Source organism: Dermacentor andersoni, chromosome 11 (assembly GCF_023375885.2).
Source record: "Dermacentor andersoni chromosome 11, qqDerAnde1_hic_scaffold, whole genome shotgun sequence".
NCBI classification, from domain to species: domain Eukaryota; kingdom Metazoa; phylum Arthropoda; class Arachnida; order Ixodida; family Ixodidae; genus Dermacentor; species Dermacentor andersoni.
Window position 1 is genome coordinate 69,647,070 of NC_092824.1, and position 16,944 is coordinate 69,664,013.

A 16,944-nucleotide genomic window follows, 5' to 3' on the forward strand; every position below is an offset into this window, starting at 1 on the left:
ACAACAACAGGAGTAAACCACGCACTGGCTATATGAAGGTCAGATCACCTGACGGCAAAGAATGTCGTCGACTTGCTCCTTGATGACATCACGCTCTGAAGCAGATACGCCACATGGACGGTGTTGCAATGGCAGGTGGGAGCTGGTGCCAATGGCATGAGTAACTGTGGACGCGCAGCCCAGAGAAGTTTGTGTGACATCGAAAAAAGAATGAAATTCATTTAACACACATAGAAGCTGTGAATGCTAAACTGGTGTAAGATCGTCAGCGATGGAGGTACCAAACACGTCTGTGGACAATGCTGTAGACATAGATAAAGCACTCAGGTTAGGGTGGCTGGCAGAGGCTACGTCATCCGATATGTCAATGACTTGCTTGTCTTCTATGGCTTTCACACTGCCCAGGCATTCTCCTCGAAGCAGTGTCACAGGATACGGAAGTGGGTTCGAAACAAAGAGGTTGCTGCTGCCTTGCATAATGTCAACAGCAGCAAAAGGTAGCACAACAGCTTTTTGTTTAAGGAATAGGCCAGATGGAGAAAACAGTGCAACTGCGTCACAGAAGCTGCTGCAGCACATGGGCAGTAGCGCTGAGGCATTTGGGGGAATGTTCATATCTTCCTTCACAAGCAGTTTACAGAGAATGGACAGAATGTCAGCTGAGGCATTGGAGGGAATGTTGGTATCTTCCTTCACAAGCAGTTTACAGGGAATGAGCAGAACGTCGGCTAAGGTCACATTTAGCATTGGTGATAGTTCAACTTCAGCACGTGCACAATCAATGACGGCTTTACGATGTGAAAGAAAGTCCTACCCGAGGACAACGTCATGAGAGCACGAAGAAATAACAATAAACTCAATAGTATACAGGACATCCTCAATAACCACACGTGCCGCACGCTTCACCAGAGGGTGAACAAGCTGAGCACCTGCTGGGCGAAGAGAGCGCCAAAAGTGGTGTCGTAACTTTCCGAAGTGAGCAACAAGAGTTTTGCATCTATAACAGAGATGGCGGCTTCAATGGCCACAAGAGCAAATGCGCATACACCTTCAACACAAACTTCTATAACATTTGATGGGCGACCATGAAGACTCGTGTAGTCCAACAGCACCGTATTCCTTGCCTCGTGGGCTGCGACAATCAGTTTTCCTCTTCTCAATTCACAAAACGAGGTCACATTGGCGATAGTGAGCAGTGACACAGAGAATGTGAACGGCGGGTGACGGGCATCGGTCGAACAGCTGGGGCCGAAGGTGAGTCCATAGAGCTGCAAAATGGCTTTGGCACGCCTGTATCATGGCTCGTCATGGGTGATGCGGCACCAGTTGATTGAGCACGTCAACAAAAGCGGGCGATGCGACTGGCATAGCCATAGGCAAAGCATATTGGCCACTTGTCGGATGTACGCCACGAGTTTGCGACGGCAGGTCCAGTCCAGGTCACACGGCACGGCGTCTGGTGAAACAACCGGACGGCGGCATGTGGTCAGGGCCTAGGTACCACGTCAACGTAATTGAGGGGTAGAGCTGCAGCTGCAGGGGATGGTCGGGGCCTGGTGACGACTTCAGCATAACTGAGAGGCACCGCTGCAGGGGTCTGCTGGCGATGAAGAGGCAAGGCCCGGGCAATTTCTTGCTCAATCGCATGGCAGAGTGAGGGCCCAAAATCTGGAGCAGGCTGTTGAATATGCCGTGGCTGAGCAAAGGGCACTAAGTAGAGCTGGCGGGCAACTTCCTCACACACAAATGCCTTAATCTCAGCAAGCAGTGTTGAGTGGTCGGAAATGTTGGTCATGCAAAGGTCTGCCACAGCGCGGGGATTCTTTGCAAGCTGCATGTTGAAAACGTCGTCCACTATTGCCTTCATAATATTCTTGATTCAGTCTGACACTGACGTGGTCACATCGACTCTCTTGCACAAATCTAGAATGTCTTTGATGTAGCTCATGAAGGATTCACCCAGCTGCTGACCTCATTCCTGCAAACGCTGCTCTGCAAGGAAGTTGCGAAACACGTCTACGAACACATCTTGGCCGTAAACATGTAGACGTGTCCTGGCCGTATATGTGTAAACACGTCTACAGCCAAACACATATATGAAAGGGGTCTTAAATGCTGACCATGTCTGGAAATCCCTTTCATGGTTCTTGTAGCAGAGTCTGGCCACACCAATGAGGTAGAACATCACATTGTTCATGTTTTGCAGCATTGTCCTATTTGTTGTGCATGCCTACCTCTCATACAACAAGAGCCAATCCTCCATGTTGTTCTCATCCGTGCCACTGAAAATAGCGGGGTCCCTCTGGCGGAGAACATGACCAATGGAGGAGGAGGCGCCTGTGGGCATGCGTCGTCGGGCGCGGTAGACGGTAGCATGCGGGATCATAGTTCCGCCATGGTCGTTTTCAAAATACCCAGCACCTCCCAGCAACTGTGAAGAGGTTCATTGGCTGTGGACTGAGAGCGGCTAATGAGGTGGTCAAGCTACAGCAACAGTCCTAGCACGAGTGGTGAACTCCATGCCGAGAGCTGGTTATGATGATTGGCAAGCGTTCGTCATCTTCCCCACACAGCCTATGAAAAATTGGTCAGTGACTGTGTTTGTATTCTGTTGGAGTGAGGTGTGCCCCTCAAACAGTCACAAGCTAAAAATCATAAAATAATTGGTGTCAACACAGCAATACAAAACAAGCTTCCAAAGATCAAGAATTTTACTATAAAGTTTGGGCAGCTATATACCTAGTTATACACATAAGTGTACTTCACCTTTACTCAATTCTCCCTTGTGGAGCCTGTAATGCAGCAAAAATTCGCAGTTCCGCCTGAAAGGCAAAGCACCAATTGCGATAGCAAACTAACAGATAGCTGTACAAAGTAAGGATAGTAGTTTTATCGGCCGTATAAACTTGTAAACATTCACTTACCAACTAAATCAACAATGATAGAATGCACGCCAGCGAAGCGTTACAGGCCAGTGATTTCGACAGTGCTCATCGCCCAATGCAAGTGGACACTAATAAACAATTAAAGAAAGAAAGTATTCCTTTGAGCTTGGTTCCAGTGGTACCGAATTGGAAGCTCTCGGCACTCCCCTGGTGCATTCAAGAAATGCTCGAGTGATCGCCGAGAACATCAGCAGTGGTCGTAATTGTAATGACCCATTTGAAACAGCTGATTCAGGCAAGTTGCAAGCAGCATTGCGTGTCACCAAATTTCAGACTAATTTGCAAATCTTCATTCTCAACTAAAAATGGCTTTTTAGGTCTGCTCCAAGGAAATATTTTTTACATTTATACAATATCTTAAGTGCATAGGGTTTTATGGGAAATTTGAGTAGAATTACAATTACTTAATTACAGCCAATTTCGTTTCAACGATATCACTACTCTGAACCTTAAATGCACCTACTTTGTATGCATTTAAATAAATAAATGAAAGAAGAAAATACAAAGTCAAAGTGCACATTGACAGGCAGCTTCAAATAGACGTTTATATGTGCAACAAAGACAAAGCAATGAATACATAATAGTTGTTTACAGAGAGAGAGAGAGAGAGAGAGGGGGGGAATACCAACTGGCACAGCTCCAGATCGACAAAAGCTACATGTTTAGTTCCAATATATATATATATATATATATATATATATATATATATATATATGTATATATATGTATATATATGCATAAGAAATGCAATTTTCTACCCCAATGTGAAGAGCGCGACCGAGTTTCTGGCAGCGCGAAGCGGACGAACGACATGCGTCCTTGATGACGTCACAACGAACTACCTACGAATCACAACCTCACGGAGCTGGTTGGTTCTTTATTCTGTGACGGAGCGATAAGAAAAAAAACGTTCGAACTGCGTGGATCGCTTCGAAACGGCGATAGCTCTCCGACGCTGCTCAAAACGCGGGACGTAGGAAGCGGTCCGAGCTTGCAGGACAGTCACTAACGAGATTATTTTCGCGTCCGTTTCTCTATAGGCGCAAAATGAATGGGAGCAAACGGTGAAGTGTACGGCATCGTGTGGATCCGGAACTTATTCCGGAAGTCTGTGCATGTTTCAGTACATAAGACACAAATGTCGCAGCAAGCACTGAAATATAACAGGTGCCATGACCAGCTTGAACGGAAGATCAAACTAGCTTTTGTGTGTGGGTGTGTTTCAATCAGAAGTAAGATGCAGTAACAACGAACGACACCAGCAAGTGTTTCTAGACCCTGACCGAACCGTACGGATGAGGTAGCCCAGAACGACAAAGAGAAATGTACGGAAAACTACCGCCTGGCGGTAGCTTCAAGCTATGCCACAGTTACCATACCTGTCTCGTGATGGTGAACTCGTCATAATGTTCATAGCCGACGGGCTTCTGACGTGGGTCGCGGTTGTCGAACGTGATTGAAACCGTCGCCTTGGTGATGCCCGCCTGGCCGTTCTTGTACACAAGGTCCTGCAAGTTGACGGCACGCACCTGCGACAGGTTGCTGATGCCCAGCACGAAACATATTGAGTCGAGGATATTGCTTTTGCCACTGCCGTTGAGGCCCGTGATCGCGTTGAAGAGTGGGTCGAACCCCTTGATGTCGACCCGCTGTCCGTACGACTTGAAGCCGTCGATAGTTATACTCTTTATGTGCATCGCGGTGTATGAGTCTTTAACGCGTCCGCGCACACAATTCAGACGTACGAGGAACGACGCGAGTGCGAGAACTCACGCGCTGTCGTAACCGCCATATTCCGCGCACTTTTGAACGAGCCGCAAGACACGATCCCGCAAAATCTGGCGCCAGATTCGTTGCGCCTTTTGTTAACATTTCTTCGAGCAACCCGTTATTACATGGCGCTGCAATCTAGGTATTAATTTTTGTTGTTTTTTTAAGTTTATACTATAGCGTGTAAACAAATGCATAGTCAAACAATATACAAAATATTTGAAAATGTTATATACAAGTTTTATAGGCTGCCAAATTTTTGTTTGCAGCGTCTTAGGTAGTAGCGTCTTCTTTTTTGTGCTATCCACAAAGCGTGAAATCCACAGCCAACATGAGTCAACTAAATATGGCGTCAAACGCAATGACGCGCGCTGGCTGCTCCGCGTGCCCGTAGTTTCGGCAGCTTTCTCAGTGCCTTCAGCGCGGTGCGGGGTTCCATCGTAGACAGATAGCGCCCAAGGTGAAGCGACCACGCAACGGAGCCGCGGACCGGCGCCGCCGGGTCCGGTCGGGCGCGGGCGGGCGGCCATGTTCCAGTCGAAGGTTAGTCCTAGTCCGACCCGGAGCAGCATCAAGGAGGCCAACGACCACCTGCAGCTGCTTCACGTCAAGGTGGCCGAACTCGAGCGCACCGTGCAAGAGCAGGCTGAGGCCCTCATCAAGAAGGACGAGGCAATGCAGATGCGCATCCGTGACGTCGGCGACGCCAAGGACGCGCGCATAGCCGAGTTGGAAGTGCAACTGGCGGCCGCCGAAGAGAGGCTACGCAAGCACGAAGAGCTGCTCCGCGAACGTGACATGCAGCTAGAGCTGCTGTCGCACCGCTACGCGCTCGTCGACGAAGTGGCCGCGTACACGCCCGTCGTGGAGAAGCTGCTGGCGGCCATGCGCAGGCTGCCAGCGAAAACGCCAAGCCGGCAAGCGCCGCGATCGCGAGCAAACTCGAGGGGAAACTTGACAGCCGCCTCGGCGTCGTCGGTGGCGACGCGCAAGAGTTCGACGCCCGGGACGCCCAACCACGACGGCGTCGGCGGCAACAGCGTACTCGTGGATGGCCACGCGTTGTCTGAACTGCGCATCGGTCGCAGTTTCAGCATCAACAGCAACTTTTCCGCATCTGACGACGAAGCCGACGTGGTTGGCGCCATGCTGTGACGAAGGACGGGTCAAGCGCGGGCGCGCTTGTTGTCGTCTGCTACGGGGGAGGAACTTAGCTTCGCGCGTGCTTCGTCTTTTTCGAGGTAGTGTCGAGTTCAGACATGATAGTTTGTTGAGAAAGAGTCGGTTTGAGCGCTTCCGGGGCGCTCTTCTTCGGGAGCGCCGATTTTAGCCTAATACGTTGCGCCCGTTTCAAAACTTGTGGAAACCTGAGCGCGACTATGCCTTTATCAATGCTTTAACATAACGTAGGAAAGGGGGTTGGGGTATGACGATGATGGAATGGGGTACAGGAAATGGTGTCCCAAGGAGTAATATAAGCACGGCAGAACTTGTGGCCTGAATGCGCGCAGCAAACAAATGTCTGCTGTGTATACCATTGCCTGCTTCTAAAGCAATGCTGCCTTAAAAGCTTGTGAAACAGCTTCCTGCAGTGTAGCCAATTTTATGCTTCCGCGCGCTTGCTGTTATTCGATTTGTTCGCAATATATTTACTACTATTAGGAGCACATAAGCATCGAACATGACCAGAAATACTTACACGAAAGTGTACTTGCCGGAATGCTGCGAAGACATCTTAGCTGCAGCAGAATGCTTGCCCAAGAAGCAGCGATTCGGCCTCTCAATGCTCAGTCACTTTGGCTGAGCATGCTCTTTTTTTATTGTGGGAGTGTAACTTCATTTTTTATGAGATCCCTTTTGCAACATGGCGTTCATCCTGAAGAAGGGCTTCAGCATCGAATGTGACTGCAGTCTTGTGCAACCGACCATTCTACAAGGGCCTTGTGGAAACATTCCAATGGTGATAACTTGACGATATTGTCTTGTTGTATGTGCAATGCAAGCTACTGCAACTTCAGCACCGTGGTTGTCTTCTCCACCACTCTTGTGTCTCATGGCTGTGCTGTTCTCTTGTACCTAATAGGAATCTCAACTTGTTCTCCTTAGCCCAAGATAGTGGCACACATAGTGCATCCCCTCTGTGCTTCAAAGTCCCAACCCTTAATTTATTTGCCTAACTTATAATTTTGTTAATATATATTTCAAATGTTTGACACTTTTTGTCACATGCAGATGTTACCAGTTATACAGTATTATTCAGTAAGTCACACTTGTAGTACCTCCACAAATGCCTGTATGCTGTGTGTGTTGTGCGTATGAAGAATGTTGGTCTGGTACCATAACTTTTTTTTTGTTTCTGGTCTTTAGAGTTAAAGCAAGCCTTAGCACGAGCTTCCAGCTGACAAATATGTAGATAATGACAAAAATTCACTTCAGCGACTATGGTAGTGGAAAGCTAGGCTATGCTTTCTGCGCTCACTGCAATTCTAAATTATCTATGAATGTTGCTTCAATGAAAAAGTCCACTATATATGTACATTTTATGGGCTATAGGATCGTTCACATTGACAATGCCACCTTTAAGAATTGGCGATGCTTGCGAGGGCACTAGCATGCTTTTAAAGGCTGCAAATACAATTTGTTTCTGCGGTGCACCATTCCGATTGGTATGATATTTAAGAAATGTTCACGAATCTAGAGCTCTCTGCAGTGATGTCTGTCAAAGAGCAGTCAATGTAAAACTTTGTAATGAAAAATGCCACACGTGCAAGAAAACCTTAAAGCTGACCTGTCTCATGTGCTGCACAATTTCATAACTTCTGCTGATTTCTCCCCAGTGTAAACATTTCTACTGTTGCCCACGCATTGAAAGTCTTTTGGACATTTTAGTTAATTGTGCCGCTTGTGTTAACTCACTGGACACTGCTGGTGGCATGTGTACATCCGTAAGGTAAAGTGACCATCATTCACAGCCACCAGTGCCAAAAAAGGAAATGTAGTGCGTTACCTGTTGTAAGAGCGTATAGCCTGCAGCAAAAATGAGTGATTCATCTTGGAAAGAAAGCACCACAGGTGAGAAAGGGGTTCAAACTGGCACTACACTGAACAAACAGTTGTAATGAAGAACGCATATGCAAGTACTCAAACTTTGTTCCTTTCGATTCAGTGCATCTGCATACCTGCCATCTCATCCGAGTTTCCCGTATAGTGTACAAATTTAGGCTCATCTCGCAATTTTACAAATGTGTCGTGTTTTACGGAAAATAAGCTCTGTTCGTGAAACAGTTTATCTCATTGGTTTCTGCACCTTCCATTGGAGATCATCTGAGGTGAAGGGAGGCCTCCAAAAGTGCTCCTCTGTGCTTGCTTCAAGCAAGTTTATGTAGGTAAGTTCCATAAACAGGCAAAGTAGGCAATAGCAGTGTCACTGAAAAAGTAACCACCATCTAAAAACAATATGCTGCTTGTCAGTCTCTGCGGCTCCAGGTTAGCGGCTGTTTCTGCACTGTGTTAATGGTAAATAATGTATAATATTTAAAGTGTTAATGTAACCCATAAAAGGTGTATGCTCAGAGCAAACTTTAGAATAAGTGCCTAATCTGACCTCCCCACCTCTTTGTGGTGTCCACAGGATGTTTACTAATTTTAAGATTTCCAGGTTGGCATGTATGCATGTGCATTTTATTTATAGTAAAGTATGCTTTCTTCATTAAAAGCTTGTTAGCTTTGAGGGATGGGTCTTTCTTTTAATTGCTTTCTTTCTGACATGAATGTTTACCTGCTTGCCAATTTCCAGTTATTTAAGGAGTTCGTGGTGTGAGACGCCATCAGTAGAGTGTGCCATAATGACTTCAAAGTCCAGACATGATCAAATTGTCTCTGTGTGCACGCAATATTTGGCTGTCACCATTTAAGGGCTTTACCTTGTCATATGCATGTTACTGCACCGAGTTAACATAGTACTAAAATAATATTGGAATGGCAGTACTAAAGGCAATTCTGAAAATCTTGTGATGAATTAAAATGCAGTAAATATCTTGCTGTTCCACAGTTCTTGATGGAACAAATTCAAAAGTCGGCATTAAGATTGCATCTGTGCCGAGGTGTTCTGTAATATGAGCTAAATATAGCCCAAGTGCATTCTGAAATGTGCTCATTTGAACTAAGACCAGATGTACAAGGTGTTGCCAGAAACTCTTGTGATCATCTCATAATCGCTTGTATGGGAAAACCTATTTGTGCATGTCAGGATAAATTACTATTTGGTGCGGTTCTGTCAGGGAGTGACATTAGGTTTCATTCCATTTCAGTGGCAAAGTTCCTGCGTCAAATATTTGTTGGCATCGGAGAGTTATAGGCCAGATTTTAGTTCATTCAGTCTGAGAACATGAACCGTTTAAAATATAGTACAGTAGTTTACCGCCCATTGATCATGATGCAAGCCCTTGTGATTTCGTATGGCCCATCACGGTCAGGAAAAGGGGCTTTTGGTAGATTATCATCTACATGTGGCACTTCTACTGTTGCTTGTTCTAAATTTCGCCTCTCTGCTCTACCATAATTGCAGTGTAGCTTTCTTGAAGCTTAGTCACTGCTTTTCGCTTCCCTTCAGGAAAATGCAAGTAACTACTGTGAGAATGTGAACCTCCCACTTTCAAGAAGTGCTGACACACAAAAAAACATGAAAAATGGTTTCTTCATGATTTCGCCCCTGACGTATTGGTGACATCATCCAGGGCATTGCAGTGTAGCCAACCATGAATGGCATGAAACATAATGAGGTAATCAGATGCAAAGTTGATCCGCCCTTGATGTTCTTCAGGCTCTCAGTCACAGCCCTGATAAGCCCGGTACTTACTGCATGTCATTCGGTACCAGGGTTGCCAGATTTAGCAATCTCGCACCCAAGTGGCTTCTGTTGGCACCTTTTAGCTATGACAGTTCCTTCTCTATTTCTTGGCTACATTTAAGACCAACATACAACATTAAATATCACAGTATACCCTAAAAATTGGGTATAGGATTTTGCATAAACTGTCATATTTAATACTTTAGTAGTAGCGTGCACTCAGCTACAAACCATAATTGTGTCTTCCGGGATGTTTAAACATAATGCCGAGTTGCCATTTGAACCTGTGTCTCTTAACTACGTTGAGCAGCAGTATGGGTTGCCTTGGCAACCATTTAGGCAGTGTTTGGCTTCTTGACTGTTTTTCTTACCTGTGGCCTACATTGGCTATTTTTTTAGTGCTTTTGAAATCTGGTATCTGGGGCACATGTACGTGGTGGCCAGTCACTCACATCTGTATATTGTCTGTGCAGCTGTCCCGCGAATAGCCAGTACTTCTGTCATGGATGGTTTCTGAAAGTTTTAACAAAGTCAACTGTACTTGTGTGTACTTGATTTTAAAGGTTGCGTAGCCCACTAGATAAAAATAGCCATGCATAAGATGTTTTTGGCTCATGCGAGCTTTTAAAACTGTTTAGCGTTATGCCAACTTCTGTGACATCTCTCATGTGCACAAGGGGCAGATGAGAATTATGTGCCACACTGCATCAACAAATGTGCTAGCAAACACATCTGGTGTGGCATTGTTAGCGGTGGCAGAAGACTGATGTGTCGCATGCATGGCTCAGCATCGTTTTTCGAGTGAGCACAGCTCATTCACAATGCTTATCACTGAACAAATTAAATGGCATGGCTATTGGGATAATAGGCATAAACAAAGTAAAAAGCACCCAAGATGCTGATGTCATGGATTGTTCAACATAAAAATAAGGGAGTACTGGTTGTACTTAGGTGAAATTCAATATGTATATTTTTTGTTGCTTTATTTCCTTCTGCGCGTGAAAACTTCTTGAGGCAGCTCATTGATATGCAGCTCTTCTGACCACTGTACAAAGATTGCTGTTTTCAGCCAAACCTGTTCATACAACTTTCTTGGTGTCAAGCTTTCTGCACAAAGTCGTCTAGTCTCGAAGCCGTAACGAGATATGTTGCGCGTCTTGCATCGCTTTGTCTTGTATGCTCCCTTCAGTGCCCAAACGCATGATACAACAATTGAAATGGCCTTTGCTTTCTTTTGACATTTCTTGTGAGCGTCATGTGGTTAGTGTGTCAAGAGATTTATGTGATATGGCTCTGGGTATGCCCGGTGTTTGGATTGAGGATTGCCTATGCTCTGATTGCATTGCAAGAGCATATGGTATGATCTCTGGCGAGTGTGCTCATACCTCTTTTGAGAGTAATAATAAAGGTGTAACAAAGGTATTGGTTGAAACTATAACTTCCTGTTCAGTTTTGTTTCCACACCTAGCGTGCAAGACGAGTTTGTGATCTTGGCTTTCTTTAGTAGCAACTGATGTGTACGCTGTATTTCCTGCGATGGAAACAAGCCTGTGCATGTCATGCTGTACTTTTGACAAAATTGGCATGTGCAGCAGGATGGGCTTGTCGGTATCAAACCAAATTTGCCAGGATGGCTGCAATCGGTTCTGGTATTCCCATGAGAACTGCAGGTTTGTTAGGAATGTGCGGTGACGCAATATTCATTCAGTCTTTCATTCAATCATCCATTTATTTTCCTTCGTCAAAGAAGACGGGACAGCACTAAAAGCCTAACTAAGATATTATAGAGAATAGAAGTCGACCACGTCATTCAATTCGATAATGGCCGACTGTGGTTATCCAACACCACTGTAGGCCCGCAGACATGGAGTCATAGCGTCGCACAAGTGTGATGGTCGACGTATCCCCATTATCAAGTGTAATGGCATTGCGAAAGAACTGATATGCAATAACCGTCCTTCCTATTTAGCCGTCATCCTGGTTAGATTTACGAGATATCCACCATGACGCCTCTGAGTGAGTATGGCGTTCCGGTGCTGAGCGCAAGGTCTCCAGTTCGAGTCCTGGCTGCAATGGCCACATTTAGATGGGGACGAAATGCAAGATTGCTCGTGCACATAGACTTAGATGCACGTTAAAGAACCTCAGATGCTTGGAATTCATCTGGAGCCTGCCACTATGGGTACACTGAGTCCCTGTGCAGTTTCCAGTCGTGAAACCACGCACTTTAGTAATTTACGAGCTATCATTCCATTTTGCTGCAAACAGCAGTTAAGAGTTGGGAGTTAAATGGGCTGCACAGTCTCTCATGACGCTTACGTGATCGCCTCCATCGCCCTGGACTTCATCTTCGCTGCATCAAGACAGGCCGTGTAGTGAAGACGAATTGAAGCTAGGGTGGGAACGCAAATGTACTTTCAGTGCGAACAGCAGTTATGAGCAAAAAAATTTGCCAGACGCACTCCAGACTGCTTATGTGTGGGAATGTGAAATCATTATATTGTGTGTAGACCTTGGAACGTCATGAACGGACATGTTTTATACACTCGTGACGCTGCGCCACCTCCTCCCCATTGGCTGCGCCGTCACGTGCCCGATGACTCGCGCACTAAGCCACACGTTTAGTCAGCCAGATGGCTGCGACGTGACATGTGCAATGACACATGCACTAGGCATACTTTTAGTCAGCCAGAACCATGGAGCCGGCCTCCATTTCATGACTACAACTGGTGAATGTTTTATCGGGTTGCTTGCTACAGTAATAAATACCATGAAAGAAAAAAAAAAGAAAAGCTGCCGTGGTGTCGGGGAAGCGTGCTCGTCTCGCACCCTGGACGCGCAGGCCGAAATGCACCAAATTTTCTTTTCAATTCCGTTAACTGACCTTGTTTACAGAAACCTCCCTGAGAAATTTGGCGTCAATCCAAGCATTTTTTGACATATTTTTACTCTGCGCTGTCAGCCATTTTTCGTATCGTTTTCGGCAATGTTGACTGAGATGGATTTTCACTCAATGGGGCATATAATTCTTTCGCAATTATATGTTGGGAAAGTAGTGGCAAGCATTTTTTTTTTTCTTTTCTGACCTTCCATGTCATTTTGTCCAACTTTGTTCGTGCGATGTCCTGTGACGCCACTTCTATAAAAAAAAGATTTATGGTTATTTGATTTCTTAACCAATATAGGTTACCACAGTAACAACGGCAGCACTTAAGTAGTGACAAAAATTTCGGCAGATCCCATCTCACAATGACTGTCTCCGGTAATGCGATTAGCATTCAAGCAATGCACCGACACAACTGGTCGCTGAAGACACGTTTATGAATATCCGTGTAAGGGCCGCACTTTTTTGCTAGAATCTCGGCTGGGTGCGGCCCTTACACCAATCGGGCCGATGACGGCCCGCTAAATGTTCCTACTGTTTCCGCAACTGTAGCAGAGGGCAAGAGATGCGCAAATGACAACGCTGCAATAAACGACCTCACATGCCGGCCCATCGACCCTCGCCAGCGTTGACCCAAACAGTGCTCCCTCCTCCAGAGGCGAAATGTCACCGATCTAACTGGAAACGCAGCCGAGACGACGCCGGCGTGAGTGGCGTGAGCGGCGTCGACGGCAAAGCAGCTAGCGTCATCTAGCGGTAACGGAACTAACCTCGCTTTCCGGCGGGTCATTTTGTGTTTCTTTTTCCAAAATTTTGCCCTCCAGAGTTGGGGTGCGGCCCTTACACGAGTACATACGGTACATAAAATTTGTGGCTGTCATTCTGAGGCGCGTCGGTTTCGGCCCACGTTGCTGTGGCACTCGCTTGCCAATGTCGGCCATAAGCACGACGGAATGACGAAGACTGTATAACGACAACGCAGTCACGACAATGCAATGACGAAGTTCTTTAAGGAGTGCATGACGAAAGCGTCGAAGGCGGTATGGCGACGATGGCTTGACGGCGACTTTATCAAGAAGACTGACGATGAAGGAGTACGTCACGACGGCGGCATTACGACTATGGTATGATAACACTGCGATCACGATGGCGTGTGGACCACGGCATGATGGGTCTGATGACGAAGTCAGAATGACGGTGATGGAGCTACCACGTCGACGGTAGCAATAACGGCAATGACGTGACAACGATGGCGGAACGAGAATCATTTGACAAAGCTGGAGTGACAATGACGGAACGGCGACGACGGTATGACAACGAACGCATGACGACAATGACGTATGACAAGGAATTGGATGACGATCTAGAGTGACGACGAAGGTATGACGAGAGCCGGATGGTGAAGCTGGAATGTCCACGGCAGCATCACAAAGACCCAAGCCCAAGCTATGTTAGACAAGTTGGTTCGCTGGGTCGGCGGGAAAGAGGTGATGACCGCACGACGAAACTAAAATGACAAAGCTGAAATGAAGGCAATACAATGACTACGATGGCATCACATCACGACGAGGTGCGACAACGAATGCATTACGGCTGTACGACGACAATGGCGTGACGAGAGTAGGATGACGACAATGCAATGACCACAATGGCATCACAACCACGAGTACATATCGAGAGGCTAGAGCTATAGTAGACAATTTGGGTCACTTGATCAGCGTAAGAAGATAGATAGATTCAGGCAAAAAATGCGAATCTCATTAAATCAGGTTTGTGACGACCTCCGCGCCGCGCGCTTTCGGTCTAAAATTGCACTCACCTGAAACAGGCTTTATGCAAGGAAGGTGACAGTTGTCCAAGAACGTGTTCGCTGTTTAAGAAGAGCCGTCACGCATTGCAGCGTACAGTATGGAACCCAGAACGGAAATCCAGAAACGTACCGATACGTCAGTGACGCCGAAAGGGTGAAACAGTTCGCGTGGTTCTAGATTGAATGCCAGCAGTTCCCGCCCTCAATTTCTATTCCTTCTACCATCCGCTTCTCGGCCGGTGGAACCCCTGTAGTGGGTATGGGCCATGCTTGACGTCATCATCATCAGCGAACACGGGCGCACGCAGCACGAATAGCTGCGAGATCCTGCCGCCCAGCCCCTGCCTGCTTCCCACCTCTACTCTCGAAAAGACCGACTGAAGAAATGTCCGGTATGCGTACTATATTCTTGAAAACGTTAAGATTTGAGTTCTCAGTCGAAAGGCTATGCCGTTCCGCTATTAAGCACGAGGTAGCGGGCTCGACTCCCGGTCGCATTCCGCCGAGCTAGACCTGCAATGGAGTGCGGAAAACGCTCGTATCGTTGTCAGTGCACGTTACGTGCGCACTTACGAGGAGCAATAAATTAGTTTAGACTAGTAATGTACTCGTTGAAAACTATAGATTTTCAGTAATTGCACGCTAGGAGGTCCAACTTCGCGCCAGAACCCCGGCGCCGGTACGACAGTGCGAAAAGAAAAAGCAAGGGAAAGTGGCTTTAGTAGGCCTGACCTGTTTGAATTCACACACAAACGCGCACACACCATCAATCGGCAACATCAGTCGTTCGTCAGGAACACTTTCCGCTGTTTCAGCTCAAGGTCTACAAAAAATGTCTGTCAATGCGCAAAAAAATAAAAAGAAACGCATACGTATAAGTGCTGCTACGCCTCACGCCACCTCACCCAGAAGGAGCCGGTCGGGTTCCGAAAGCTTCTTTTTTAAATAAATTTTTGTTGGAGTTTTCCCTTTATAATTCAACATCGGGTATATATTACAGTTTACGGAATATCGGGCACATAAGAGGTGCATGGCAGCAACTCTGGTACTTTGATTGCTGATATTTTTTTTCCAGTTGTTAGAGGTGCCTGGCCTTCATTTAACGCAAAACAAAAAAACGCGGTCGAAAACGTTATGTCTGTACTCCTTTATCTGTTGGTGTAACCCATATGTGTATACAGGGCATTTGTATTGCATCTACTTCTGTTTACATATGCCAGTGGGACCAAAATCGACTGTCCATAAAAAGCAAACGCATAAGGTACCAATATAAAAAAAAATGTTTCAAGGTATAACGTGCCATTTGTTTATCTAGCCGGCGTCTTCCTAATTCTCGCGCTCTCCTGCCATCGCTGGTGCGTGATTGGCTTATAGCGCAGTCACATGACATTTCGGCTGGATAGCGTTTATTTTTCTTGCTTTTTGCTTTTTTTTAAACTGGCTCCAAAGCATGGTTTGCGCCAACATACGTATGAACGAGGATTGACTGTACGCAATAAAGTTTCAAGACGAGTATTGATAATAAATGTAGTATGACGCAAATTATAGAACGAGAAGAAAGGGGGTTAACCGGGGGGCCCGATATTTATTCATCATATCATAAGAAGCCAACAAAAAAGACATTAAAGGGACACTAAAAGGAAACAATAAATCAGTTTAGATTTATGAAGCACTGTTTCAGAACTCTGCAGGCAGTCATTTCGAAAAGATAGTTTGAATATTAAATGAGAAAATGAAGGTCCAAGTATCAGTATTTCAATTTCGCGCCGAAACCCCAGCGCCGGTACGTCAGCGTGACGTCACGGATTCCAAAGTATGTTTTCGCATTTGGGCGGCGTTGGCGGAGTAAAGGTTCCGGAAACTTGCCATGTTTAATATCTGGTTCCTTTAGAACACAATGTAGTCAATCTGTACCGCTATATATAATTAGTAGGCCCTAGAAGATGCCATCAAAATCCAAGACGTCACAGCCCCCAGGTGCGGGAACCTAAGTAGGCGTCGCCACCCGTATTTCGTTCTTGCGCTTTTTCTGGTTTACCAAACGTCTTATCGTTGTAAGAGTGGTGTTTTAGAGCGCAGCTCTTTGGCGTCCGTTCCTGGGTTTCGCGTCGTCGTCGGCGTTGTCGTCGGCCTCGTAACCAGCTCCGCCCCCCTTTCATCCCCCCAGCGCTAGCAGCGACCGACTGATACCGCTGGATGCCGCTGACGCCGCTAGAGAGTCAAGATAACGTGACTGCATAGAACACCGTCGCCGCCATGCAGAAAGAGGAGGAAAGGGTCCCCCCCCCCTTGTTCTTGTGTGGCGGATAGGGAGCTCTTCAGTTGCCGACGCGCCGGTTATTTCACGTAGGCCCCGGCACGTCGACGAATACGTGACCACCTTCCCACGGCTAGACCTGGTTCTTAGCGCTGCGGAAGCGAGGGTATCATATTGTTTGTGTCGGCATCGGCGGCGTTGTCCCTGAAACCAACTCCGCAGCTGGGGTTGACTCACTATCGGCGTCAGCGGCATCAGTCAGTCGCTGCTATCTCTTCCCTCCTCCCTTTATCGTGTTGTCCGCTTGCTGCGCGCGCTTCTGCCCCCATCGTTTGCCGCTGGGTGTACACGCCGCCCCCCTCCCCCCTCTTCCTGCGAGTCTCCGGTTGTCAAAGCGCCGGCTCGAACTTAATTCCTTTCTTCGCTCCT

General features: G+C 46.7%; 1 protein-coding gene across 1 annotated transcript in view; it reads right to left on the reverse strand.

The window, feature by feature from the left end:
- SMC2 (structural maintenance of chromosomes 2) overlaps positions 1–4,782 on the reverse strand; it is a 67,009-nt gene extending 62,227 nt beyond the window's left edge. The window contains exon 1 of the mRNA XM_050167942.3: positions 4,325–4,782. Within this exon, the coding sequence (XP_050023899.2) occupies positions 4,325–4,642 (318 nt within the window). The 5' untranslated portion in view covers positions 4,643–4,782. The remainder of the gene's footprint in view (positions 1–4,324) is intronic.
- Between the last annotated feature and the right edge of the window lie 12,162 nt (positions 4,783–16,944).